This window comes from Echinops telfairi, unplaced genomic scaffold, assembly GCF_000313985.2.
Source record: "Echinops telfairi isolate 266 unplaced genomic scaffold, ASM31398v2 ScPeMD7_23;HRSCAF=83, whole genome shotgun sequence".
In the NCBI taxonomy this organism is placed as follows: Eukaryota; Metazoa; Chordata; class Mammalia; order Afrosoricida; family Tenrecidae; genus Echinops; species Echinops telfairi.
Genome location: NW_022103920.1, coordinates 68,250,649 through 68,277,201, shown reverse-complemented (window position 1 = coordinate 68,277,201; position 26,553 = coordinate 68,250,649). Strand labels below are relative to the sequence as shown.

Genomic DNA, 26,553 nt, shown 5'->3' with positions numbered 1-26,553 from the left:
TTCTTCAATATTAACGAAAGGGGTACTGCGTTGTAATCGGGCTCTTGACGACATGAGGACAAAATAAATACATCTTATCCGAGTGAACGTATCACTGCTAAAGCTATCTGTTAGAACTCTTGGCATTTCTAGTCATCAAAAGGGTCAAATGCTATCCGTGGAGTCCTTGTGTGTAAAACTTGACCATGACCTGCTCTCGTCCTCCTTGTCCCAGAGTCCTTTTACCTTTAATGCTGCTATTTGTAATACCTTGATGAAGATCTAGCATAAATGTAGGTGGGACTGAGCATTGCTAAATAACTTCCTGTTGGGGTCTTAAATTCATGTTTGCATGCCATGTTATGCCCGTGATTTGCCTGGCATTTTGCCTCCTGTCCGCTGGACTGTTTTTTCCTTGTAGGTGGAAGACTCACAAATGGCGCAGGTGCCAGTCGGTCCCCTGGAGTGTGCAACAGGGAAGCCCGGGGGTCCAGGAAGGCTGTGGTCCTGGTCGACAGGCCAGAGGTGAGGGGCCCCATTCCACAGTTGATTGGTTTTCTGTCCCTTCAACATCGTTTGCTTGAGGAGTTTCACATTTACTCTATGCTTTGCAAACAGAACAGAGCAGGTATGAGTTGGTTACCACTGATTCGATAACATAATCACAATAATAAAATTCAGACGTTTTTCTTTTTAAATCCTGTCTTTTATTCTTTGCTGTTAGCTCATAACTCCTCTGGTTGAATTCTTCCTCAGACAAAGTCTTTGATATAGACAAAACACTCTAGTTCACTGTTTCTTATGTTTGGGGCCATTATAATCCCTAACATGTACCATTCTTACTGCCTTGTTGGGATTTATTATCTGTGTGGCCACAGGCATGGTACTGTAAGGGTGTTCACCCTCCCACAAGTTCCCTGAAATTGCTTGGATATGCACAACTCTGTTCATATTCAATACTGATTTTTCAATAGAGTTCTTTATTCAAAAACACATGATCTGCAATCTGTCTGTATTGCTAGAGCGCATGGAATCTGGAAGAACTAGTAGTAAAAATGTTTCAAACTTACTGTAATTATTTGCTAGATAGAATATTTAAAGAATGCCTAAATTAATTAACATGTGTTATTCATATGTGAAACAAATTCAGTCTTTATAGAGTGCATTTACTGTTTTGCTCATATTGGCTTTTAATACATAGTATCTGCTGTATATTTTCAATGATGTTTAATAAGTAACTGAACTTGGAACTGGTTGCTCTAATTCATAAAAACATGTTTGTTCCCTCATCTATACTTATGTACAAGTTTGATGATGAAACAAAGTTTGAACCAAAAGAGTAGAATTTCAGTTTTGTTGATGTGATCTGGAATATATTTTCTTTGCAATATAAGTCTTTTTTAGTTTGAGGGGAAAAATTGATTCTGTCTTGTAAAAATCTTGTATTTTTGACTTTCATATTAAAAGTCACCATTTAAAACAAAACTTAAACTATGATTTTTTTGGAATTTCATTTAATATGTCCACATTTTATCATACCTCCTCCACAATGATCTTTGAGGGAAAAAGTCTATCTTTACAATTATAGGAACTTAGCTATAGAAAATCTAAAATAATTCTGAGCATATCAAGTCAGTCAATGAGAAATTTTATGAGTTATAAAAGACATCCTAGTCATGCCAGCTTCCTGGTAAACAATCTGGGTCCTATATATAACTTGTAGTAAGAATGGTAACAATTTGCTCACCCCTTCACTTATTTTTTAGATTATTTAAATTAAAACTGTTTTTTAAAAAACAGAGTATTGAACCACATGATCTTTTAAGATTATTGTAGTGTTTACATTTGGAAGCAGTCCTGGTGACTGTATGGTTAAAGCATTCCGTTCTGGGTGGACAAACCAGGGGTTTTGAACCCACCAACTGCTTTGTAGGAGAAAGATGGGCTGTCTGCTGATGTCAAGGCATCCAAGAAGGGAAGAAGGTTTTGAAACGGATTGTGGTAGCAACTGTGCAATACTGCTTGATGTGAATAGACTATGGAATGATACGATATCTGTAATAACTCCCAATAAAGTGGCTCAGTGGGAAAAAAAAGAAGAAGAAGAAACCTAGGCAGCCCTATGAGACAGTTCTACCAGACATTCCTGTAAGATCGCTGTGAGTTGGAATTGACTCTGTGGCAATGGGTTTTGGTATTATAATCTATGCACAAGAAATTCCCAGAAAGTGAAATGAAATTAGGGAATTAGGTAAATTTTTATATACTACCATCGGAGGAAATTTGAGATGTAGCAGAATTAATAAAAGTAGGAAAACAACTTCAGTTCCCAGTTCTGTTACTTGCAAGCTCTACAACCTTGCTTGATGAATTTCTCTTGCTGAACCTGAGAGCAGAAAGATCTTCCGAGCGGGCTTGGACCATGTTGGGTCCTTGTCAGTGTTCACTTCTTTACCTGTCTTGAAATAGCATGGCTTCAGTGAATGTTCACATTGTCATATGCAGCATAAAAGCCACAATGTTAACAAGGTCCTTTTATTTCTTGACACATAAAACCCAGTGGCCACCAAGTTAATGGTCACTCATGATGGCCCCACGTGCATCAGAACAGACTGTGCTCCATGTGGTTTTCGGTGACCGATTTGTCTAAAGTCATTTGCCAGGTCTTTCATCCAAAGTGATTGTAGGTGAACTTGAATTTCCAGGCTGTCCACTTCCCATCCAGTACGTTCACTGCTTACACCGCCCTGGCCCTAAAATCATTCGTTAGGTGGTCACTGGCAACTTTCTCGTTGCCTCATCCACAAGCCTGTGCTCAATCCTGGTTCGCTGTGACCACCTGGTTGTACCTAACACTGGCGCACTCTCCTTTGTGCAAAGGATCTTCAGCATCCTCGAGGCTACGTTCTTACACCTCTCTTTTTGTTCCAGCCTCAGATTCCCTTATTGGTTCCTCTTAGTCGACCAGTTCTTAAGCACTGCTTTTTAATTTTGACATACTCCTCAAACTGCCTATTCCATCTTGCAATCCTATCCATTTTGAAGGTACCTCAGAATAGAATGTTAAATTTCACAAGTAATTTCTGAATGCATATACTCAAAATGATCCTTGTTAACCCTTTTTCTTTGTTAACTTATTTCTGCCTTAGATCCTATATTTCTACAAAATGGGGAAAATTCAGGGTGTAAAAATATCTTTTTCTAATGGAAATAAGTCATAATTTATCTCTTTGATGCCCATAAAAGTGTTAAAACTCTGTATGGTTGCCATGCCAAAAATGTACCATTTTCGTCTTTGTCTTCATCTGGCCATAAACTCAAAGATACAAACTTGTACTGTTTTTTAGTGATTACAATCATTGTGTGTTAGGGAATAGCATCAATCAGCAAGTACGGTAAGGCAGTTCCAGCCTGCACACCCTAATTTATCTGACTTCCTAATCCCAATCACTCATTCGTTCAGAAGACTGTGAAAAGAACCATGAGCGTCAGGGAAGGATGAAGTGCTTCAAACCAAGGAATGTTTAAGTCCTTAGGGAAATGAGCTCACCGTTAACATCATTCAAGTAAGAGTTATCGACTGAAACTGATCAATTGCAAAATCAGTCATTAAAAGCTAAACATTTGTTTATGAAAGACTTGAAGGATGAGATGGAGCTTGATTTGTGTTATAATACTAGAGAAAGCAAAGGTGAAGAAAAATACAGAATAAGTCCAAGGCTGTAAGAGCAGCATTGGAGCCCAACCCATCCACCGCCATTGAGTCAGCTGGGACGTGGAGCCTTCGCACTGTACAGAGTAGACCTGCCGAGAGGGCGTCCAGGCTATGAGCTTTCTAGCCTGAAACACAAGAACAATTCTGAAGAGGCCACGGGATTAGATAGGAGTTTGTTCTATTGTACAGGAGGCAAACCTGAGTTGGAATTGACCTGACAGTAACTGACAATAACAAGTCTTTAAGGAGGAATACTACTACAACGTTCTTCCATAGAGTGGTTGGTAGGTTCAAACTGCAGACCTTTCAATTAGTCGCCAAGCTCATAAGCCACTACACCGCCAAGCTTCAAGCATTTGAGATAAAACTAAAATAAAACATTCAATGTGTTCATAGAACAGTAGCTGATTAACACTCTGAAGATGTGAGCTGGAGTCCAGGGTGATGTTTGTGGAGGAGTGAAAATGCCTGCACTGGCATTTCAGACCTCGTTTTATATCTGATAGGAGCAGTGGCTTGATGAAAGCAGTGCTTTATCTGTCAGGATATACACACTGATTTGGAAAGGTGAGGCAGGTGAGCCTGGGTGCCAGCCAGCAGATAGAGATAGCAGTGTGAGGTTGCAGTAAGGGGCACATTCTGGAACCTCTGTAGTGGAAATAGTTAAAAAAATAAAGGTACTTTGGACATATGACAGGGGAACATTTTATGATTAGTGACATGCAAAAGAAGGATCAATAAAGGTGAAGTCAAATACTATGATATGATTCTTTAGCTTCCATATATTCAGCTCTTATTGTTGGGAGAATAGTTATAAAGTTGATCAAATGAGTTGTAATATTGTTTAAAGTTATCGGACCTGATAGGAAAGTGAAATTTGGAAGCATGTGCTTTGTATATTTTGCCTTTGAGGTGATGGCAAGGTAGCCCAGAATAAATATCCCAGTATGTATTTGGGAAAGTCAGAAATGTAACTGTAATGATAGTATGGTGCTACATATGTAAATTTGATTAAACCATCGAATAAAGTAACATCTCAGAGATATATTGCAAATAGAAAAAAAATGGCTATTACATTTTACCAAGAATGCATTTTTTCTAACCTGTTTGCTTTTGTAGACTCTTTAAATATGCATTTTGGCCTAAAGAAGTTCATAAAAATGCAATTATCTATAAGTTACCATCACCTGATTGGTCTTTGAAATGAAACTGTATGAATTATACTATAAGACAGCTAAGTGTACTATTCCATAATTCTAAAGAAAGGAATGCTTACTGTACTGCTTTTACCAGACCATTTGTCTAAAGCAGGAATTGGTGGACTGTGGTCTGTGGGTCAATTCCAGTCTGAGACCTCTCCTTGTAATTAAAATTCTACTGGGACACGCCATGCTCATTCATTTTGGTGTAGCCTGTGACTGCTTTCCTGTTGCCAGGCAAAGGAAAGTAGTTGCAACAGAGACCACATAGCCCACAAAGCTAAAAAAATACTACCAAATCTTTTAAGAGAAAAGGTGTGTCAGTCACTGTGTGAACTAAAGGCGTAGACTAAGTGAAAGAGTTGTAATTTCTAATTATTCTGAAGGATCATTACCCAGGAGAATCAGAAAATTTCTAGAGTTTATCTGATCATTTAGGAAGAAGTTTCCAAATTCCGTCCAGTATAAAAGGAGCTATTTTAGAATTATGAGAGTAGTGTTCTTTAAACACTGCTAATAGTAGCAAAATATTTGCCTTAATAATCGACTTCATATTCTTTGGGGGAATTTACAAATAAAATTTTGACTCAAATAGCTATAGAAGCAACAATAGAAATTAAAAGGGATTAAAGATGAAATAAAATAATGATAAAATGGGCATTATAGGCAGACATTCATCTTTAGTATTTATGCTGGTACTATTAAGAGGAGAACTCTCTGTAGTGATTTATGTTTTAGGGGTTTGGGAAGAAATTGTGTTTCAAAGACCCCTTTAGCAAGTAATTAATTATAACTGTTTACAATCTCAGCATTGACCCACAATAGTTTTACAAATTAATGAAAGTCACCACTCTCCAGAGTTGGGTTAGACTAGCACAGCAGTAATGAATATAGGAAGGGAAGAAAATACAGCCATGAAGAATTTTGCATTCTATATATTGCAAAGCTATATGCAAATGCTTTGATATCACTTTACAAGACAAAGTGCTTGGAGAGAAATTTGGTATGCTCCTAATACTCAAAAAATGTATATGAATATGTCTTTATATATGACTCCTTTAAATTCATAAAGAAGAAAATAGGGTGAAATGTTTGTTTTAATTATTTCCAGAATCACTAGATATTTTTACTCACTCTTATCAAAATTCAGTTAGCTACTCTATAGCATATTTTCTTGAAGTCAATGGGTGTTTTCTGTAAACACCTTAAATTATATTGTAAAGTAAATTTTTAAAACTTCATTTGAATCTTGAAAGATCAGTGTCTTCAAATAAAATTCCTTTCCAAGTATACAGTATGGTGTGCTTGTTCATTTTAAGCTCTCAGCAAACTGTGAAAACAGGGTAACACCATTCCCTCAAATAGAATGTAAAATTCCTGGATATCACGCAATACACTCTACACATTGATAGAATAAATACTTATATAATATATGCTCTATGTTGCATGTTACTGGGCTCAGCCTAGAGGGAAAATGGAAATATATAACCAATGGTTTGATAGTTTTTGTTTATTTCTTCTGAAAGGATATATACTAGGTATATAGTTCAGGTTTCATAATTCAAGTTTCAGAAAGATTGTCATATTTGCAGGTAAGAGAAGTGAAACCCGGTTGGGAAATGGTATTTGAAAAATAAGATGACCCAAGCAGAAAACCAAGATGTAAGTACATGTGTTGGTCAAAGAGTCTTGGTCCTTGGAATTAATTGAAGACCCGGGTCACACTTTGAAGGATCTTGAATACCATGAGGAAAAGATTTTTTTCAACAGAAATTAGAAGCATTGCAGTATTGTACTAAGATCTTCAGTATTGACAATAGTGTGTTCAAGGAAATGTTATCTAATAGTATAAGGACCAAAAATAAGTAGGAGATTGTGAATAAGGAATTACAAGATTACGCAACTGCAGTTCCACATGAAAGTGTAAGGCGGCCTTTGAAATTGCTGCTTCTCCTACAACACTCAATGAAAAGATAAATTATGTCCGCATGCTGCTTCTTTTTATACAGCTTCGTTTAATGTGTCTATGATTTTGCAACAATGCCTTTTGACTGACCCTCATATAGATTTAAGTCTCTCTGAATAATTATTCTGTAGGTGAACAGACAAGTCACATATTTATGAACTTTTTTTATGAACTTTTAATAGAACTGGAACCTGAACTGTCCTTTCTCTGTTCTCATTTCTACAGTTCAATTGGTAGTTAGAAGTTTAACACATTGACTAGTTGGTAACTGTATCATTGAACTCTAGCCATAGTACCCCGACCTAAAGTCCACTCTTAAGGCAGTCATAGAAAAAAATTAATTACTGCTAATTAAAAGGTTTATTTATTATTCCAGTGTTTATCTATTTGCGACACATTCATACCAAGAGTATAATGTAAAATTGACATGGGTTCGATGTAGAGACTTTATGAATTTTCTTTGCTTACTCTCCTGGCTGACTTCCATGCCATCCACTGACAAATTTATCCTTGATGAAGCCGATGGCTCTGGGGTTAAAAGCCTCAAGATCAGACTTGCCCATCTTAGTCTCCCACACGCTCCACACTTCGGCCTGCAGAGGGGATCCCGTTATAAGGTTGACCTGTACATCACGTCTTCTCATGTGAAAGTCAGAATGATGACCAAGCCTATTCCAACTCATAGCCAACCTCCAGCACAGAGTAAACCTCCTCCATGGGTTGACTGCCCTGTCAACCTTGACCGGAACTGACTGCCTCGTTTTTGTCCCTCAGAATGGCTGCTGAGGGGTACAAACCACTGTCATTGAGCTTAGCAGCCTAGCACTTAACCCACTACACCACTGGGGCTCAATAAAGGAGGTTCTCTGTATTAAAATAGAAAAAGGGGAAAATTATCATTTTCTCTCTACCAAAAACAAATTCATGTGATTTACAGAATGTGAGATATACTTAATTCCATATCATGCTGTTATTTTTTGTGAGAAAATATGTGTAAATCAAGTGCATTCAATTTATTTTGATGCCTTTTGAATCATCCTTTTGTTCAGAACACTAGCCCACTCGTTTTTAATTTTAAAAGATTATACCTTTGAGGTTAGACTCCAAATAAGATAACTGGGGTAGAAAAAGTAAAAAGAATGGAAGCGGAAAAAAACTAGGCAGAAAAAGAAAAAAGGAGCTGCTCTGAGGAAATTTTAGGGAGGAATGAGTTCTCAAATCTTCTCCTTATCACCCAATATGTTTGAACCTTTCATTTACATAAACCATTATTAAAATTTTCACAATGATTTCTAAGTGTTTTCCCCTGATTCGTATGCCTATTGTCATCCTCCTCAGTTTAGAATTTTAGTTTGCCTTCTTTTTTTCCAAGAGTCCAGACATACACACATAATGATCATTAGCCTTTCTTTATCTCTTTGTAGAAAATGATCACAACGCAGCTTGAGCCTGTCCTGTGTCTGTGATGGCTCCCGGATGTTCCATTTGCTGTGATGCAGTGAGGTTTCCCTTTCCAAGTCCCAAACCGGCATCCAGCTGACCTCAGCTTGAGCTACTCCGCTGAGAGCGGATCATTATTTCCTCATGAGGATACTAGGCCTTTCGCGTATATCATGAGCATCAGTGAGATTTGGGATCATTAGTAACTATTTAGGATCAATAAAAAAGAAAAATGCATTTCATTCCATTCTGTCAGGGTTACATGAACAAATTTCAATTAGGAAGCAGAATTTGACAAACTTGTCAGTGAAAATCCATTCTACACAGAGAACCACCAGGTTCATTACACTACATGGTAAACAACTGGGGCTCTCTTGCATTATTTATAGGCTTGGTGTTCTTTCTAAGTTCAGTTAGGTCTCTTGGTAACTAACTCCCATGCATGTTATGCCTATTCTTTTTTTCATTTCCCCATGATTCATTTTCATTACGGACTGTATCCATAAAACTAAAGGAAAATACACTTGTCCCATAACTCAATCAGCTGAACATATGCTGTATCTATGTTGCTCAAATATTGTAGTAGTAGAATAAGTCAGGTTAATGTTGCTTTATTTACTAAATAGCATCCCAGTACTCTTTGAATTCATTGTTATCTATAATCCAACAGCTTGCTCTGCCTATGGCATTGATCTTATTCTGTGTTTTATGTAATAAACTGTGCCCACAGTCTGAAACTAATGATGTATTTCATGTTGATTATTCACACAAGCTGACAACATGGCCTTATATGCTAAAGAGTAGCCTACATGGCCAAAACCCTCCCCTTTTGGGTATAAGCCGAATACAAAGGCAGTTTCATCCCTTTTTAAAATTAAGATGAGAGTTTATATTCTGAATTCTTTTACGTTTGCTTCAGTCGACTTCGATTTTTACAGTATTTGTGTTTCCGTCCAGCTCAAATGAATGATATTTAGTTCCTATCGTTACTCAAACCTTTATTACTCTCCTCTTTAAAACACAACTCTCAATTAATGTCAAAAATTCTGGAATTGATTCCAGTAACATGACATTAATCTGCTTTTCCTTAATTTGGGGAAATTATAAGTAGCCCAAATAGAGACTACACCACTACAGTGAGTACCAGTAGTGCACTCATAAAAACACCTCAGCAGTTTTTAATGTGTTTCCAATTTGGTTATCTATCACTCTTCAATGCTTTTGAAAAGATTCTTGCAGAAACATTTTAAAGAAACTCCCAGATATGATACATATCACCTATAAATAACATCACACTAGTGAAAACTAACACTAATTCTTTAATATTGAGACCATAGGTAATTTTCTCCCACTGCCTTAAAAATATCTATTTACTGTTTGTTCAAATCAGGGCCTCAAACAAAAGTCAACACATTGCATTTTGCTGGTGTATTTAAGTCTCTTTTAACCCAATAATAATTCTAGCACCCGTCATTTGTTTGAAAACTGACATTCTTATTTACTTTATAAGATGTACCCGGTATCATTTACTAAGCTTGGTTACTTTTATTCATGTGTAACCCATGTGTCAGTTGCATGGCTATCTCCCAGACTACCATCTGCTGGGAGCATCTTGTCATTTGCCACTTCAATAAAAGTTGCCTTGCCCCATTTAAATCCAATAAAATACAATCAATTTAATAAAATAAATTTTATTAAATTCAATAAAATCAAGTTAAATATGGAATCTTACTTTAAAATAAGTATTCCTATATTTGACTATCTCACTCAGTGTATGTAATACCATTTAGGGAGAAAGACAGGGCCTCTGACTACCGTAAACGGTTACAGTCTCAGAAACTCACAGGGGCAGGTCTACCCAGTGCTGTAGAGTTGCTGAGTCAGCAGGGACTCCATGGCGGTGAATTTACTTACTTATTTCCTCACTTACTTAGAAGGAGGCTTTGTGACATAGTGCTTAGGTGCTCTGCTGCTAACCAAAAGATGAGTAGTTTGAACTTACCAGCCTCTTGGGAGAAGATGTGGCAGTGTTTCTGTATTCTTTAAAGCCTTAGAAATCCTTTGGGGCAATTCTACTCTGTTCTAGAACGTTGCTGTAAGTTGGAATCAGTTAAGGCCAATGAATGTATTGGCTTAGGGAGGGGAAGGGAGGCAGCGGGGGCCAGGTAACAGAGAACTGCTCCTAGGCCAGCATGAACCTTGTGGAGCTAGCTCACTTCTACTCTGTAACGTGTCACAAATTGATTCAACGGCCATGGATGTGGTCTGGTTTTCCTAACAGGGCCTCAGGTCAAAGGTGAACTTACATAATCATGCACAAGATTTATTCCCGTTTTATAAACAGCCACAGTTGTCTGTGTAGGGGTAGCTCTCTAGAGCGCTAGTAAAGCATGCTTTGTACGGTGTGCCTTTTTAATAGTTAAGCCCACCCTGCTTTCATTGTCTTCAAATTAATTTTAAGATTCATTACTTGAGAAATCAGATGATTTCCTTTCCAAACCTTTATATTCTCCTCATCTTAATAGCAGGAAGTTCACTTCAGATTGCACTGCTGTGTTTGAATTGTTGTGTTTCCTCTAGATCAGAACACAAACAACTTGAGATTTGTGATAAATTTTCAATACATTGGACAAAAGGCACTGTTGCTACTTATTTGGATTAGATGGTATGAGTAATTCATTCTAAAGCACACTGTCTAACATTTCAGATAAGCATAATCGAGTGCTGAGTGGGGTTTGGTGAACAGATAAGGAATTGTTACACTTTTTTCTCTTTCCAACTAGTTGAAAAAGTGCGTAAGATTTTACAAACTGCAAGGCTATCGGGGGAAAAGGGTTTCTGATTTATGGGAAGAGTATAGATCTTCACAAAATAAATGAGTCTCTGTAATTGTGTTGGTGGTGGTTTCATTTGATTTCACTTTTATTGGTGTCATTTAATGTGATGATAGCTGGAGCAATTCTGAAATAGAATTTGTAAGATTGGAGAACCTCAGGCAATTTCATTTAGTTTCTTGAAAGATTTACATTCAAGCCTCAGTTTCAGAGAGCCAAATTGGATGAGTAGGTAAAAGAAGACTCATTTCCAAAAACCCCAAATTTCTTTTGCAATTTTTGTTTTCTCTTTAGGCAATGTGACCCTCTTCACAACTTGAGGTCAAATATGATTAATCTCTTCTTTTCCAAATTAATCACTTTTGAGATTCTTACATGTCCTGATGACTATAAAGTCAAATATCTTCCTCAATCATTCTTTTCTGGGCTTTCTAGGGATACGTTTTTCCATGAGACTACTGAAGTTTATTTAAGGATATAAGGAGTCGATACTGTTTCCCAACTACAAAAGGTATTCATTTGTATATTGTATCCAGAGAGGTTCTCTGGCATCACCCCACTTCCACACTTCATGGACAACTTTCGAATCCTCTCGCTTTTGATCCCTGAAGCCTTTCCCTTCCACTCCAAGGTTAGAGCTCTCAGTGCAAAGTCAAAAGCTCAGCCAGGTTCCAAAAATATTGGCACTGTGCCAGAGGAACCGGGCGCCAGACAATTTCCAATTTTAGTCATATTTCATTGAGAGCCTGCCTATGCATAAATATGAAAGCCACTGGACCTCAAACTTAAATGTGCACACACCTCACCTGGTGAGCTTGTAAAACCATGTAGATCCCTCCACTCTCCTACTGTGATGGGTCCAGGTGTCTCCAAATTCATACCATTTTAGATACTTTTGATGCAGGTGGAAATAATAAAAGTAGTAGAAAATATGGTTCCCCATCTAAGCTGTCCAAGTATTTAAGCCATCAGCAAACCTTCAAAAGCTGATAAGTCCAGGATTCTGATGTTGCAGATCAATTCTGACTCACAGCAACCTATAGGACTGAGCATTACACCCCTATAACATATTCTAGGATGTAATGTTTATGAAAATGGATTGTCAGATCTTTTCTCCCTTTTTGTGGCTCATTTTGAACTGAGACCCTTTGCTTAGGAACTGAGTGGTTTAAAATGACACCATAAGGCCACCTTCCCAGCACCCTATCCCACACCAGTTAATCCATGCAGTAGGCATTGGCAAGGGCAGTGGTATTTTTCAAAAACTATCTAGATGTTTGTAATGAAATTGAATTGGAATTCACTATTTCAGACTGTTTTAAATACTAGTGAACTCGTCTCCCATGTGGTGAGACTCTGGGGCTTTGTTTCTTCCTGTCGTTCAACCTTCATATAATCTCCACTGTCTCTTCAACCACGTTTCATTCTCTTTAAAATTGAACCCACCCCTTAGCTTCTCCCAAAGAAGTTTCTCTTCCAAAACTGTTCCTTCTAAGTGTAGAGACCTCTATAGCTAAGACATAGGTAAATACTCACCTACATTTGCACAAAATAGAAAGGTCTGCATCAAAATCATCTGAAATGGTGGGCTTGTCTACCTCCAAAGAAGAATAGAGTCTTCACCCGCACGCTCATTGTGTCCTTTACACACATACACAGTGTACACAGCCTCTACCCTCCACACACCCACAGCCATTGCCATTGAGTGCAGGCTGACTCAAAGGAACCCTAATGGAGCAGACAGCTGCAACTTTCTCCCATGGAGAAACTGTGGGTTCGAATCACAGCCCTTGTGGTTAGTAGCCCCAATGCCTACCCCGCCGGGACACCAGAGATCTACATGCTAAGCCTTACTGTTAGATCCTGAGAGTGATATCTAACCCAGGGCCTCTTAGAGTCAAACTGTCGAGCTATTTAACGTTTATTCACGATGATCGAATTCCAGCAGGGCAGAGGCCCATAGTCGTTTCAACCTCACCACAAGCCTGGAAGGCCGCACAAGTCAGTGTGAACGAGGCCTTTTAAACGAGCTTGATGAAAATTATTTTTAAGACTAACATCTAAATGTTTCATTTCTTTTCTCATCAGGGGAATGAGTTATTTATAAAACCGGGTGAGGAAAGGGGCCCGTGGGAGAAAACACACTTTTAACAGCCGCCTCCCGACTCCCCTTTTCTTTCCCCTTCTTTGTACTTTAAGGCTAGTTATCCTACGGACTTGTACGTCTCTGTGCACTAAGTAGTAAACCTATTTCTTGGTTTAAAATGTTGCACAGCATCTTGGCTTAAATAACATACAAATATTAAAATTATTTTTTAAATCTGCATATACCTTAGTAAAAGTACATGATATGATAGATTAAGATGGCTACTCTGGTTTTAATTTCAAGTTTGAGATGGAAGTAAGAGACTCTGAAACTGCTCTGACCTCCCCCATTAATCTCTCCAATGCCATCCCAAAGAATTTACAATGTAATTAATAAAAATAACATACTTTTCATGCAAATGTCATTTCAAAACAAGTTCGTTAAACCTCCTCTCTTGTTGTTGAGTTGATTCTAACTCAAGGCAACCATCTCTTTAGGGGAACAAACAGCCTCCTCTTTCTCCCAGGGAGATCCTGTGCATTTGAATCTAAACACTGAAAGTTTCGTCCAAAAAGCCTCATTCTGAATATATGTCACTTAAATTTTGAAGAGAAAAAAAAGTCTTTTAAAAAAAACCAACCTGAAAATAGATAACTTTAATTAATGGCTATTTATTTTCTCATGGTTTAGAAAGGTAAGATTTGAATTCAACCTTGACATCTCTCTTCTCTAATCTCTGTTTAGTAGCTTGTTTAATCTTCTTTATCTCCAAGGAGATATATCCTACACTACTTAAGATATATCCTACGTTAATCTTGCCCCATTAGCACAATAAAGATAACCCATTCTTAAATGTGATTATAACCATGGTACAGTATACCCATTTCTAGTAGGTCCATTATGACCTATTGTGACCAATAGGACTGTGTAGAACTGCCCCATTGCGTTTCCTAGGCTATACTCTGTATGGAAGCAGATTGTTTGCTCTTTCACCCAGGGTGCAGCTGGCAGGTTTGAACGGCTGGCATTTACCCTGTTTCCTCAAACATAAGACAGTGTCTTATATTCATATTTTGCTCCCATAGATGCGCTAGGTCTTATTTTTCCATGAAGAAGAATACGGTACACATTTATTGTTTATTGTTTTATTAAGAAAGACTTCACATTTCCTGTCTGCTCTGGCTGCATTGCTGCCAACAGTGAGCTGTGCAGCGGTGCCCGCCACTGCGGTCCAGAGTCCAGAGTTATGGTAGCTTCGGGAAGCCTTATTTTCGGGGAAGTCTTATTTTGGGGGGATGCCTTATATTTAAGCAAGAGGCAAAAGTCTGACTTTCAGGGAAACAGGATATTAAGGCAGCTGAGTGCTTAGCCAGTGCACAGCGAGGGCTCCCTACCACAGCAATGGAAGTTAGAATCTATGACACTTCTCTGAGAGAGGGGCATCATTTAATCCATAACACCTCCTCTCCCCACCTCAACCTTCCAACCCAATTTTGCAACTAAGATTCTCCTAGCTAGAGTGGTCAGTGTTATAAATACCATTATTAGATGTTAGTGTCTCACAATTCCTTTTTTAATATCTTTTGCTTAATACAAATGATTGTCAGACACATGATACGAATTGAAATCCGTAATAGAAACTACTGAATGTCCGTTGTATTTGCCTGCACATGTGCATGTATTTTGCTGTGCACAAAATCCACTGAGACAATGTTATTTAAAAGAGCCTACAGGATCCATATGATGCCACCTGCTGGTTATTAGAGCATTACCGTTGACACTAAGGCAGTGAGTTCAGTTTTTTGTTTTGCTTTGACCCTATTTGTTCCATAAATAAGACATTACATGTGGAGTCATTTGTTTATTGCAAAACAATGGTTTGAGAAGTTTCCAAACTGTCATTACAGACCTTCGAATTTATTCTAATCAGCTTCATGCTTTTCTTTTAGCTATCAGTTGTCGAAAACAAGATGGCGGGCAGGCTGGTATTCCTGAATGCCTCCGACATGCGGGCCCAGTGCCAGCCCTAACCCAGGCCTGTCAGATCCCCTGCCAAGATGACTGTCAGTTTACCAGCTGGTCCAAGTTTTCTCCATGCAATGGAGACTGCGGTGCCGTTCGGACCAGAAAACGCACTGTTGTTGGTAAGAATAGGCATGGCTGCAAAGCCAACACTTGTCAAGGTAGCAAAGCACAGCAAAAAAGACCAAAAGACTGTGAACGTGTATTTGAAAAGACTGCTGTACTTAGAGTTAGCATGTCTCTGTATCAGATGTGTATCTTAATGCAAGTCAGCAGTCACGCAAGCATTTCTACATGTTAGTAGGAATAATGCACAGCCTAGAGAAGTGAACCTCACTGTTGATTCAGTACAGAGCATCTTCCTTTTTGGTGTGGAAATATATTTTCAGGGCATTGCCTAGAGACTATGTGAAGCGAAGAGGAAAACTGTCCCCTCAGTGTCTTAACTTATTCTTATTGTCCACACACAGCTCATCTTTCCTCTCCTAAAATGAGGAATAGAACATTAGCTCTGACCTGAAAACGGCATTTAAAAAGCAGCCAGTCTTAATGAAACATGCACTGACACTGGTGAGCCAGTAGGGGTCACATACTGAATTAAAAGCTGGTCAATTTGAGTGAGAAAAAAAACCTGTTAGTGGCGGAAAAAAAGAGATAAGTAAATATATAGGTGCTAGACTATTCAACATTAAAAAGAGGTCAAATGAATCACCTGTCATAATGAAGAATGCTGAATACGCTGAAGGAACTTCTAAAGTTTGTGGGAGAATGGAATTAAAAGATAAAAATATAAAATATGAACTCTATTTCTCAACAACAATAGTACCCGCTATTTAGTCTATCCCCAAACAACTGAGGATCCTACCAATAACTGTGCCGATGCAGCCTTTAGACATTTTTGATTAAAGAAAATTGGGCGATCTTTAAAGAAGTTTTAAGATTAGGAAATGAAAAGAAATCAGAAAGGAAAAAAACACAAAACTACTCAGTACTGTAAGGTGGATGCCTAATGCTTAATTTGAGTCTTATAAAATTGTTCTTGTTTCATGAAAAGAATGAGCAATATTGTGGTGGTGAAAAAAAATATGGTGAAACTCTGCAGGTTGTTTTTCAGCTCAAGTGTTACCTTACTTTCTCAAAACACTATCAGAATAAGCAGATGCCGTTTTTTCTTTGGTCTTTAGAACGTCAGCAAGCAAAGCACGCTGGTCATCCAACAAAACTGTTGCCACGACCTTGGATCCGAATGGGCCCACTTTTGGTGGAACTAGACCACTGCCACCCTTGCCAGCCATCGTTTTAATTGTGCTTTGTCTTCAGGCTCGCACGGATTTCAAAGATGGGCCCCAGAATCTTTATTCTTCTTATTTAAAATTTCCATTGAAAGCACTTTTCTTGTTTGTATCCGACAACGTGTGCAACAATTTGGGACCCACTGACCAGAAAGTTTGCTCACCTTTAATTGTTAAGTCAGAATTGTGTGAGTGGAACCAATTGAGAGGTCTTTGGTATTGGCTGCTATTATTATCTTCCACTTTGTGTGGTCCCTTCTTAAAAGGAGCTATCCGTTTGTAAATTTGTGATTTCGTTGGGGCATTGTCCCCATAAACTTTACATAAAATTGTAATGATTTCATGCATCGTCCACCCAAGCTTCACCAAAATGTCCATGTTTATTTTTGTTTCTGTTATGCACAGTTCATAGGCTGTGATAGGAGCTCTTTTAAGCTAATGTCTTACTCTTTTTAGTTCCTCAAACTTTTTAGATCCTGTCTAGACATGCTATAACAAGCTAGTACCCAAAAATGGTACCCAAAAATGTTTAGATCCATACAGAATTTTTTCATCATATGCATTTCTATGAATTTTCTGAAGACCCCTCATATATATGGCATCTGTAAAAGGTTAGAGATTAATTCTTACAATATATGTGTAATGAATCATACAAAATTAGTATTCATTATATGATATTTGTAACTGTTAGGTATAATATGATTAAAAGAATTAATTCTATATTATATTCAAGCTCATGTATAACAATATTAAAAGATATTTTTATTTTAAAAGGGAACTTATTTAGCATACTAACGTTCACATTATTTAAAATATACTTATTCTAGTATTAAATATTTTCATTTTGAACTTCACTAATATTTCCTATCTTAATTAATAATATGGAAAAGTGATTACCCTTCAGAAATATGAGAGATGGAAAATGCGGGAAGATGAAAATTCATGTTCAGTAGAGTAAATCCAAAATCTCCTCTTTCTATTCTAATCCTGCTTAGCTCGGCCATTTGCTTTGGAATTAAAAAAGAGAGAGAGGACTCTCTTTTTTTGCATATGTTGTAAAGAAGGGGTTTATGCACTTACTCAAAGTCACCAGTCAGTGGAGTCAGATCATCATTTCAGCATTTTAATTATTCTGAAGAGTATAACATGTGGCACAACATTTAGTGCCTTATGCAAAAAGGGCTATTTTTCAACTGGAAAATTAGAAATGTTCACTGTGCAAAGTACACAATACAACACAAATATATATAGAAAATGTGTAGCATTCATTTATAGATTAATAGTGCATATAGTTAAAAATAAATGAGGAAATTTAGGAAAATAGAAAATTTGAGGATGTTTGAAATGGAAAGTGTTATTTTCCCATTTGAATTGTCTGATACTTTTCTTTCCCCCCCCCCCCACAGGAAAAAGTAAAAAGAAAGAAAAATGTAAAAACTCTCACCTGTACCCCCTGATTGAGACTCAGTATTGTCCTTGTGACAAATATAATGCGCAGCCTGTGGGGAACTGGTCCGACTGCATTTTGCCCGAAGGTAAAGCGGAAGTGCCCCTGGGAATGAGGGTTCAAGGAGACGTCAAGGAATGTGGACAAGGATACCGTTACCAAGCAATGGCATGTTATGATCAGAATGGCAGGCTCGTGGAAACGTCCAGATGTAACAGCCATGGTAATCCAAATTTCCTTCTGGGTGAAATATTTGTTGTCATTGGCGGATGGGTGAAGTGGACACGTGTATAAAAGTAGAGAGGAAGGGAAGGGCTCCAGAAGCAGGGTGTTTGTCTAAACCGAATGCCAAGGACGAGCACTCTGTGTATCATTTATAAGCAAAGACGGTATTAGGTGCTACTTCCCTCATTATCCAGATTTGCCTACATCAATTCTCCATCAAGTTCAGAATGGCTAGAACAAAAATGAAAGAAAAACATAAATGTGTATGCTCAGGAAACTGTGCCCAGTTTGAATTCTAAACCGAAGAGAAAACTCACGTGCGATGATCATTCTGTCTCCCGGGTGGCATCCAACCACTAGATCAGTAGTTTCAGGTTCTCCCCTGGCGAAGAGCCACAACTCTGGAACCCCAGTGGCCTTTCTACCCTTTCCTCCAGGGTTGCTGCGTGTCCGAATCAACTCTGAGGGTTTAGAACGTCCGTGAACAGTGACTGGTCATCTTTAATCGCCATGTGTACCGAACTCTAGTTTTTCATCTGACTATGGTCAGCATTGAACATTATTTCCCTTTTGTCACATGATAATAGAGGTGCCCTCATAATGAAATGAGGTCAGTCTGAATCATAGATTTCACATCTTTTCAGGAACTAGACAATGTTCTTTCATTTTGTTTATGGGGACAACTGAAGAAGGAGCTAAATTGGTAGGAGATAGGTGTATGTCGGTTACTATCCAGTCTCATCGAAATAATTTCTTCTATTGGAACACATCTGCAGAAGCTAATCCTCAGGCCTGCCTTCCAAGGAGTCTCCGTGTGGGCTCAAACTGTCGACCATTCAGCTAGTAGTTGGGGTACAACAAAGGGCACAAACGTAGCAATGGTGAGGATGGCTCAGGAGCACGTGGTGTTTCATTCTGAGTCCACTGGGTCGCGATGAGTCACAATCAACCAGCTAGCTGGCACCTAACACCACCACAGCCAGCACAACACTTACAGACTATCAGGGTATCGTGGTGACATACGTTATTGGGAGTTTGTTAATTCCCTATTGACAAAGAAGCTTCCAAAAACTTACCCAAGCTCTTCATAAAATAGTAGCTCTAGTTATAAGTATTTTAAAATAAATGTCCATTGTTAAGTTTAAAAAGCATTCCTTGCCTTTAGAATAGTAACCATAAAAGAGAAGACGTTTTACACTTACAGGTGGGTAGACTTTGAGAAGCATCTGTAGGAGTGCTTGAGTCATTTAGTACCTACATCAAAATAGCGCAGATGTTATAAATTAGATACCAAGGAAAATGTAAATGCCCTTCCTTTTTGGAGGTTATTTGACCATAATCATTCAGGAAAATGTAAAACTGAACATTACTTTAAAATGCATTTCTCTTGCAATTGAGCATGAAAGTGTTTGCTCACATTTTAAAATTTTATGCATATATAATAATTTGTTTTTAACATCACCTGTGAGTTCCCGGAATGACTTTTATACATTCTCACTTTTACTCTGATCTGTTAATTAGATGCATATGAGTTTCGGTAAGCCACTCAACAGCCGGTTTATTTTTAGGAGGGAAAAAAAACCATTTGACATATCCTGTGACTTTCACACTCAAAAAAAGTTTGATCCCTTTAAGAAGAAGAGAAGTAGAAAAATCATTAACATGCCCTAAAAGCCATAGGCCTTCTACCTTAAGATGGCCAATTTCCAGCCTGAGGAAAGCAGTGCTGTGTTCTAGAGACACGCACATCTGGAAAGCATGGATCCAGAGCAGCACTGAACTTCATGTGAAAGATTGTTTCCTAAGGAAACTCTTCTTGTTTGGTCCTGATTTCTGTTTCCACACTCTTCCTGGCTTATTTCATCTACTATGTGGTGGGATGTCAGTTGTGCTATTTTTGTGTTCTCTAACATATTTACTCATACAGAGCTCCGGTGGTAGTTTGGGTTAGGTGTAGAACTGCTAGCTAACCACAAGGTTGGCAGTTCAAATCCACCAGCCAAGTGAGATGCTATGGTCTGTTCCTTAAGAGTCATAGCTTCTGATGCCTAAAATATAAAATGAGCCCTCATGGGGTAGTGGGTTATGCATGGAGCTGGTTATTACAAGGTTGGTGATTCAAACCCACCAGCCACTCTGAAGGAGGAAGAAGATGAGGCTGTCTGCTCTAGTGAAGGTGTAAAATCCCAGAAATTAAAAGGGACAGGGTTCTGCAGGGCTGCTATGACTTGTCTTTGACAAGTGTCAGTAATGGGTCATGTGTTACGAATCAGTATCAACTTGATTGCAGTTGGTTTGAATTTAACATTTATACTCAAGGTAAAGTCTGAGAAAACTGAATCTATATTGCCTGATAGTTTTAGGAATTGCTGCAATATTTATATGTCCTGCTAAATGCTGATGTTATTTGGAATGTAGTGATTCGCTGCTCTACTTCAGCCACTATCGAGATTGCCTTCTTTAGAGCACCTGTCTTCTTTCAGACATATCAGATCTCTAGATGGACGGTGAAAATGAGGTTTGAAAGTGACCTCAGACAGAAGTGTCTTCCTGCTGCATTCGGAGGAAAGATTACAAGTTTGTTTAAAGTAAAAACGAAGAAGTTTATTAATGACAAAAGGCATTTCAAAGGTGGAAGCTAAGGTGCTAAGCAAGCCTGCCAATGTGCTGCACTCCCGGCCCATTCACACACACCCTGGTGTTTACAAATGTTAGCAAAGCTCAAACCCCCAAAGTGGGGCAGAGTATATTTGCAGTCTTTTCTGGCCGCATAACGTTTGCCAAGTGATGGGTGACAGGATCTTGGGTGAGTGCCTTTTGAAACATTAGCTTCTTTTGCATAAGGGGTATCAGGTGACAAGACACGGCTGACTTCAGTTTTCTTAAAGCAAGTTAAAAAAATTAAGCACGTTACAAATATAAAGCTTATGTGTGCAAAAAAAGGTGAAAATATTTTACTTAAGGAGTCTACAAGGTAAAACTTAATCATTAAAATCACATGTTTAGCACTATGTCTTCACGTCTTAAATTATCACTAACCTTGGCCATGCATCACTGTGTAACAGGACATATCATTTACTTCTTTATTACATTTATTGCTTATGTTTTATCTTCCCTACGTGACTGTCTTTTGATGAGGGTAGTAATCATGATCTGTTTCATTCCTTGATGTAACCCAAGCATCTAGAATAATAAGTGATTAATAAATAAGGTGTATAGGGTCACTATAGTTCGGAGCCAACTCCTTGCCACCTGTCAACGACAATGACAGTAAATACTTATATTAAATGAATGTGTGAATGGCTGAAAAGAATTATTTTTCATATGAACAATTAAGTCCCACTGGAATTGTAGTTGATTCAAGATTAAGCTAAGACACTTCTTTTTTTTTTTTACAGTGCCCTACTCTCTATCACATCTTTGAAAAATAATCAGAGACCACTGGGTATAACTAAAATCTTTGGAATAAATAAAAGCTTCTCATGTAAGCTTTATTTGTTTTTTTATGTCTCGCTATCTTATAAATAGAAGAAGAAAAATTAATTTCATCCACAATAATCTGAGGCAGACTGGAAACCAGAAAATCTCTTATATTGTCCTTTCAACCTGCTGCACAGAGATAAGGAGCTGCGGTGATATAATGGCCTAAGTGTCGGGCAGCTAAGTGAAAAGTCGGTGGTTCAAACCCACAAGCCACTTTGAGGGAGGGAGAAAGATGAGGCAGCCTGCTCCCATAAAAATTTAGTCACAAAAACTAGGGAGTAGCTCAGCCCTCTCCTGTAGGGTTTCTATGAGTTGGAATTGATTCAAGGGCAGTGAGTGGATGTGAACAACAGCTAAACCTCTAGTTTGTTTTAGGAATTGTGGCAACCAACTCACATAATGTGAAATTCGTTTCACAAATTTATTTGAGAGTGTTGAATATTTATTTAACTCTCTTTGTTTCTATTCACATTTTCTTGATAAAATAAGTAATATAAACAATCTCTGATCATCTCAGGGCCAACTGGATAAAGGGTAAAAATACCTGTGAAAAGGCTCCAGTCTTGAACTCTGTAAGTGATGTAATTTCTTCCAGACACTTCTCCTCAAGATTTATCCTTAGCAAATATGCCTTTGCTGTATTTCTCACAGCAGTTTAAGCCCTAATGCAATATCAGTAAATATTCTAAAGTTCAGCATAATTGTAGTTGGAGAGTTTTCCCGTCTGTGGACATCAGTAATCAGAGGGGCTGGTCTGACTTGATTATTCTCACTGAGTCCACGTTATTCATATCCACAGCTCCTCTCAATCCTACATGCAAAACATTGTTGTAGATGCCAGGATGGAGACCAGGAGGAAATTCAGGAATATCAGCCATTTCATTAAACGACATATTAGCAAATATTTTCTTAAATGGCCAGATAGCATATATTTTAGGTTTTGAATGCCAAATAATTTTTGTTGCAACTGCTCAGCTTTGAAATCGGCCATATAACTTGTGATCTAATGGATATGGTTGTATTCCAATAACACTTTACAAGCTTATTTATATATTAAAAAATACCTGGGCTCATCTAGCTCAGAAGCAGCAAAGCCCACATGGAAAAAGCACACCAGTCTGTGTGATCACGAGGTGTCGAAGGAACCAGGTATCAGGCATCAAAGAACAAAAATAATATCATTGTGAATGAGGGGGAGTGCAGATTGGGGACCCAAAGCCCAACTGTAGGCAATTGGACATCCACTTACAGAAGGGTCGCAGGGAGGAGACAAGCCAGTCAGGGTGCAGTGTAGCAAAGATGAATCATACAACTTTCCTCTAGTTCTTAAATGCTTCCACCCCCCACCCCCAATATCATGATCCCAATTCTACCTTACAAATCTGGCTAGACCAGAGGATGTACACTGGTACAGATAGGAATTGGAAACACAAGGCATCCAGGACAGATGAACCCCTCAGGACCAGTGGTGAGAGTGGCGATACCAGGATGGTGGGTGGAAGGTGGGGTAGAGAGGGGGAACCAATTACAAGGATCTACATATAACCTCCTCCCTGGGGGACACACAACAGAAAAAGTGGGCAAAGGGAGATGTCGAACAGTGTAAGTTATGACAAAATTTATAAATTATCAAGGGTTTATGAGGGAGCGGGGAGGGAGGGAAAAATGAGGAGCTGATATTAAGGGCTGAAGTAGAAAGCAAATGTTTTGAGTATGATGAGGGCAACAAATGTACAAATGTGCTTGACACAATGGATGGATGGATGGATTGTGATAAGAGTTGTGCAATCCCCCAATAAAATGATTTAAAAAAATACCTGGGCTATCACTTGCCAATGGAGAGCTAAACACTTACTACATAAAATGTGATGTGCGTACCAGCATCTTTCATATCCAGGGGAACATGTCAGAAATGCAGAAACCCAGTTGTCGTTTCAGGCATACTGAGTTAGAATCTGCGTTTCCCTAAGATCCTTAGAGGGCTGTATTGCACACTCAACGTTTCAGGATTACTGTCTTTAGACAAGGTGAAGCCTGAGGAGAGAGGGATGTGGGAGTCCTCTTCCTGTGCACCCACCATACGATGCTATTATGGGTTGAACATCCACACCTCTCATGACATTTCAACTGCTTGCAAATGTGAAGATGGAAGGAAGATGCTTAAAAACGTCTGAGCTATGTAAGGGTGGGTTTTCGTAGGAGAATTCTTATGTATGATTTAAATAAATGAGCCTCTGTGGCCTTCTATGAAGAGGATAGACCGTTTAATGATTTCCATGAGGAAAGTACTGAGTTTCACTGCGGGGTGTAAAGGGATAATTTTCTTCTTTTATAATAAAGGTAGCAAAAATAGAAACATCCTGATATTCTTGCAATGTTTCTTCATTAGCTGTTATTACTCCCTTGTACTCCCTTCAGTCCTTACTGGAAAATGGGTGATGAGCACTGTAGGAAAATCCACTCTCACTTCATACTTGTGCTTTTGAAACGGTTGTTGTTAAGTGCATTTATAACAGAGATCTTGTGTGACACAGTATAACTTCCCTATTGGGCTTTTTGGCCTGTCATCTTCTTTTGGAAACTGACTGGCAGATTTTTCTCCGATGAAGCTGCTGGGTGGCTTTGAACCACCATCCCGCCTGTTAGCGACCATGCACTTAGCCTTTTGTGCCACTAGGCCTTCTTCCTTTTGAAAACTGGAGTCATAATTTTCCCAAGGAAACGCTGTACGTTTCTGTTTTCAGGATGTCAGGTAGTTGGAATTACATACAGCGTGGCTTTCTCAGACTCCCTTCTTCACGTAGCCACATGCTTTCTTCTTCTCCCATGTCTTCCCATGGCTTAATGGCTTTTTTTTTTTTAATCACTGAAAGATATTTTATTGTGTAGACGTACCACAGGTTGTTTATTCATTCACTTATTGAAAGGGGCCTTGGTTGCTTCCAATCTGGGGCAATTATGATTCAATTCAGCACAGTTTTCAGCTTTTTATTAAAGAATTTTTATATTTAAAAAAAAGAGATAAATCTTAAAATCATAGAAAAATATGAGTCAGTTTATCTGTCAGAATATAAAATATGACTCATTAATATGAGAAAATAGTATTTTCAGTTAGCTAGAGAGAAATAACAAGGTTTATTCCTTGTTCTATTGGTAAGGACGATATAATGGTAGCTTACAGTGCTATGCACGTTTTTTTCATGTGCTCAGTACTGCTGATCCAATGGCACAAACGTTACCAAGGCCTTATGCTACCACGTGGTCATAGTGCTGGCATTTAGACAGCTCTCAGGCTTTTGTAGGTCACTGGAGTCGATGGCGGGGTGGGAGGCCATCTCCGACTCCTTGTGGCGTCCCTATTGCCAAGACGCTTGCCTCCCAGCTCTGGCATCCTTTACAGACCCTGACACCACCCATTCCTCCCGTGACACTCTGCTTCTATGCTGCGTTCCACCACCCATTGCAATGGGAACACAGGACCCCGGCAATACTCTTGCCTGTCGGGGTTATTGGGGTTGTCAATAAGCTGCAAAAGGATGCAGTCATTCAGCACCACTGCTCCTCAGTCAGCAGCCACACCCTTTCCAGTCCTCAGTCACTTGGCTTCTGCCTCTGGCCAGGAAACATGCCTGTCCCTCACCCTCACCCGTTCCATAAGCTCAGGACTCCTCTTGTGCAGTCGCATTGTTCCCATGCCTGAGTACTACTGCCCCTGCCCGTCGTCTCTGCCACTTCCAGCAGAGATCCCACACTGCTCTTCGGAGGATCCCAGGCTTTTTCTCTCTGCTGCTGCTTCAGAACTGGCTCCCCCTCACACCCATGGGGAGTGGTAATGAAAACTGACCAATCCCCGCTAGTAGTTTCACACGTGCCGGATGTGCCTAGACCAATCCATTCATTTGGTGGAGCTAAAGAGAAATGGATAGAAGAGCCATCTTAAGGAATTTCACTCCGCCACAGTCCCATTGTACCCTTTAAACTATTTCAGTTTGCCTTCAGTTATAAACACAACTGAGTAATTCAAAAGTTTGTCATATTTCTTTGTAGTGGAAGAGTCATTTCTCTTTAATAGTAATTATAAAAGCATAAGCGCTTCAGTACTTTTTCTTGCCTGCATTGTTTATGAATGGACTACAAAGAACCCTTTGGATATTCAAGAATTGCTTTAGCAATTACTGTTTAAAGCTTATGTGAAATTTGAGTGTGCCCATCAACATCTGATATTTGTAAAAACCTTTCCTGGCCTCCAAAGGTACTTAAATAACGTTTGCTTTATGGGTAATTTACACTAGAATCCTAATACTAAACATTTTAAATCCATAAAATTTAGAAATAAATCAAAAGACATTTCATTAAACACCTGCATCTTGCAAGTATGCAGCTGCTGGAGCTGTTAGGTACTGTCTAGTCCGCAGACTCCGTGACCTGAGTACAGCCGAACAAAACACCACCCGTCCTGTGCCATCTTCACAGCTGTTCTTAGGTTTGAGCCCATGGTCCCAGCCACTGTGCCCATCCATGTCACTGAGGACATTTTAATTTTTGTTGCCTGGTTAGCAAGCCTAAGGTCCTTCTCCAGTGACTGGTCTCACCTGATAACACGTCTAAAATATGTGAGATGAGGTGTCGCATACTTGCTCCTAAGGTATATTCTGGCTGTGGTTTTTTTCCAAGACAGATTTGTTTGTCTTTTTAGCAGTCCAAGGTATTTTCAATATCCTTCTCCAGTACCATGTACAACTTTTTTTAAATCATTTTATTAGGGACTCACACAGCTCTTATCACAATCCATACATACATCAATTGTGTAAAGCACATTTGTACATTCATTGCCCTCATCATTCTCAAAACATTTTCTCTCCACT

At 38.7% G+C, this 26,553-nt stretch overlaps 1 protein-coding gene across 1 annotated transcript in view; it reads left to right on the top strand.

Annotated features, from left to right (window-relative positions):
• The window catches only part of THSD7A (thrombospondin type 1 domain containing 7A), a 283,581-nt gene that overhangs the window by 198,566 nt on the left and 58,462 nt on the right, over positions 1-26,553 (top strand). Inside the window, exons 11-13 of the mRNA XM_004702825.2 lie at positions 401-504; positions 15,169-15,363; positions 17,940-18,203. Of these exons, the coding sequence (XP_004702882.1) occupies positions 401-504; positions 15,169-15,363; positions 17,940-18,203 (563 nt within the window). The remainder of the gene's footprint in view (positions 1-400; positions 505-15,168; positions 15,364-17,939; positions 18,204-26,553) is intronic.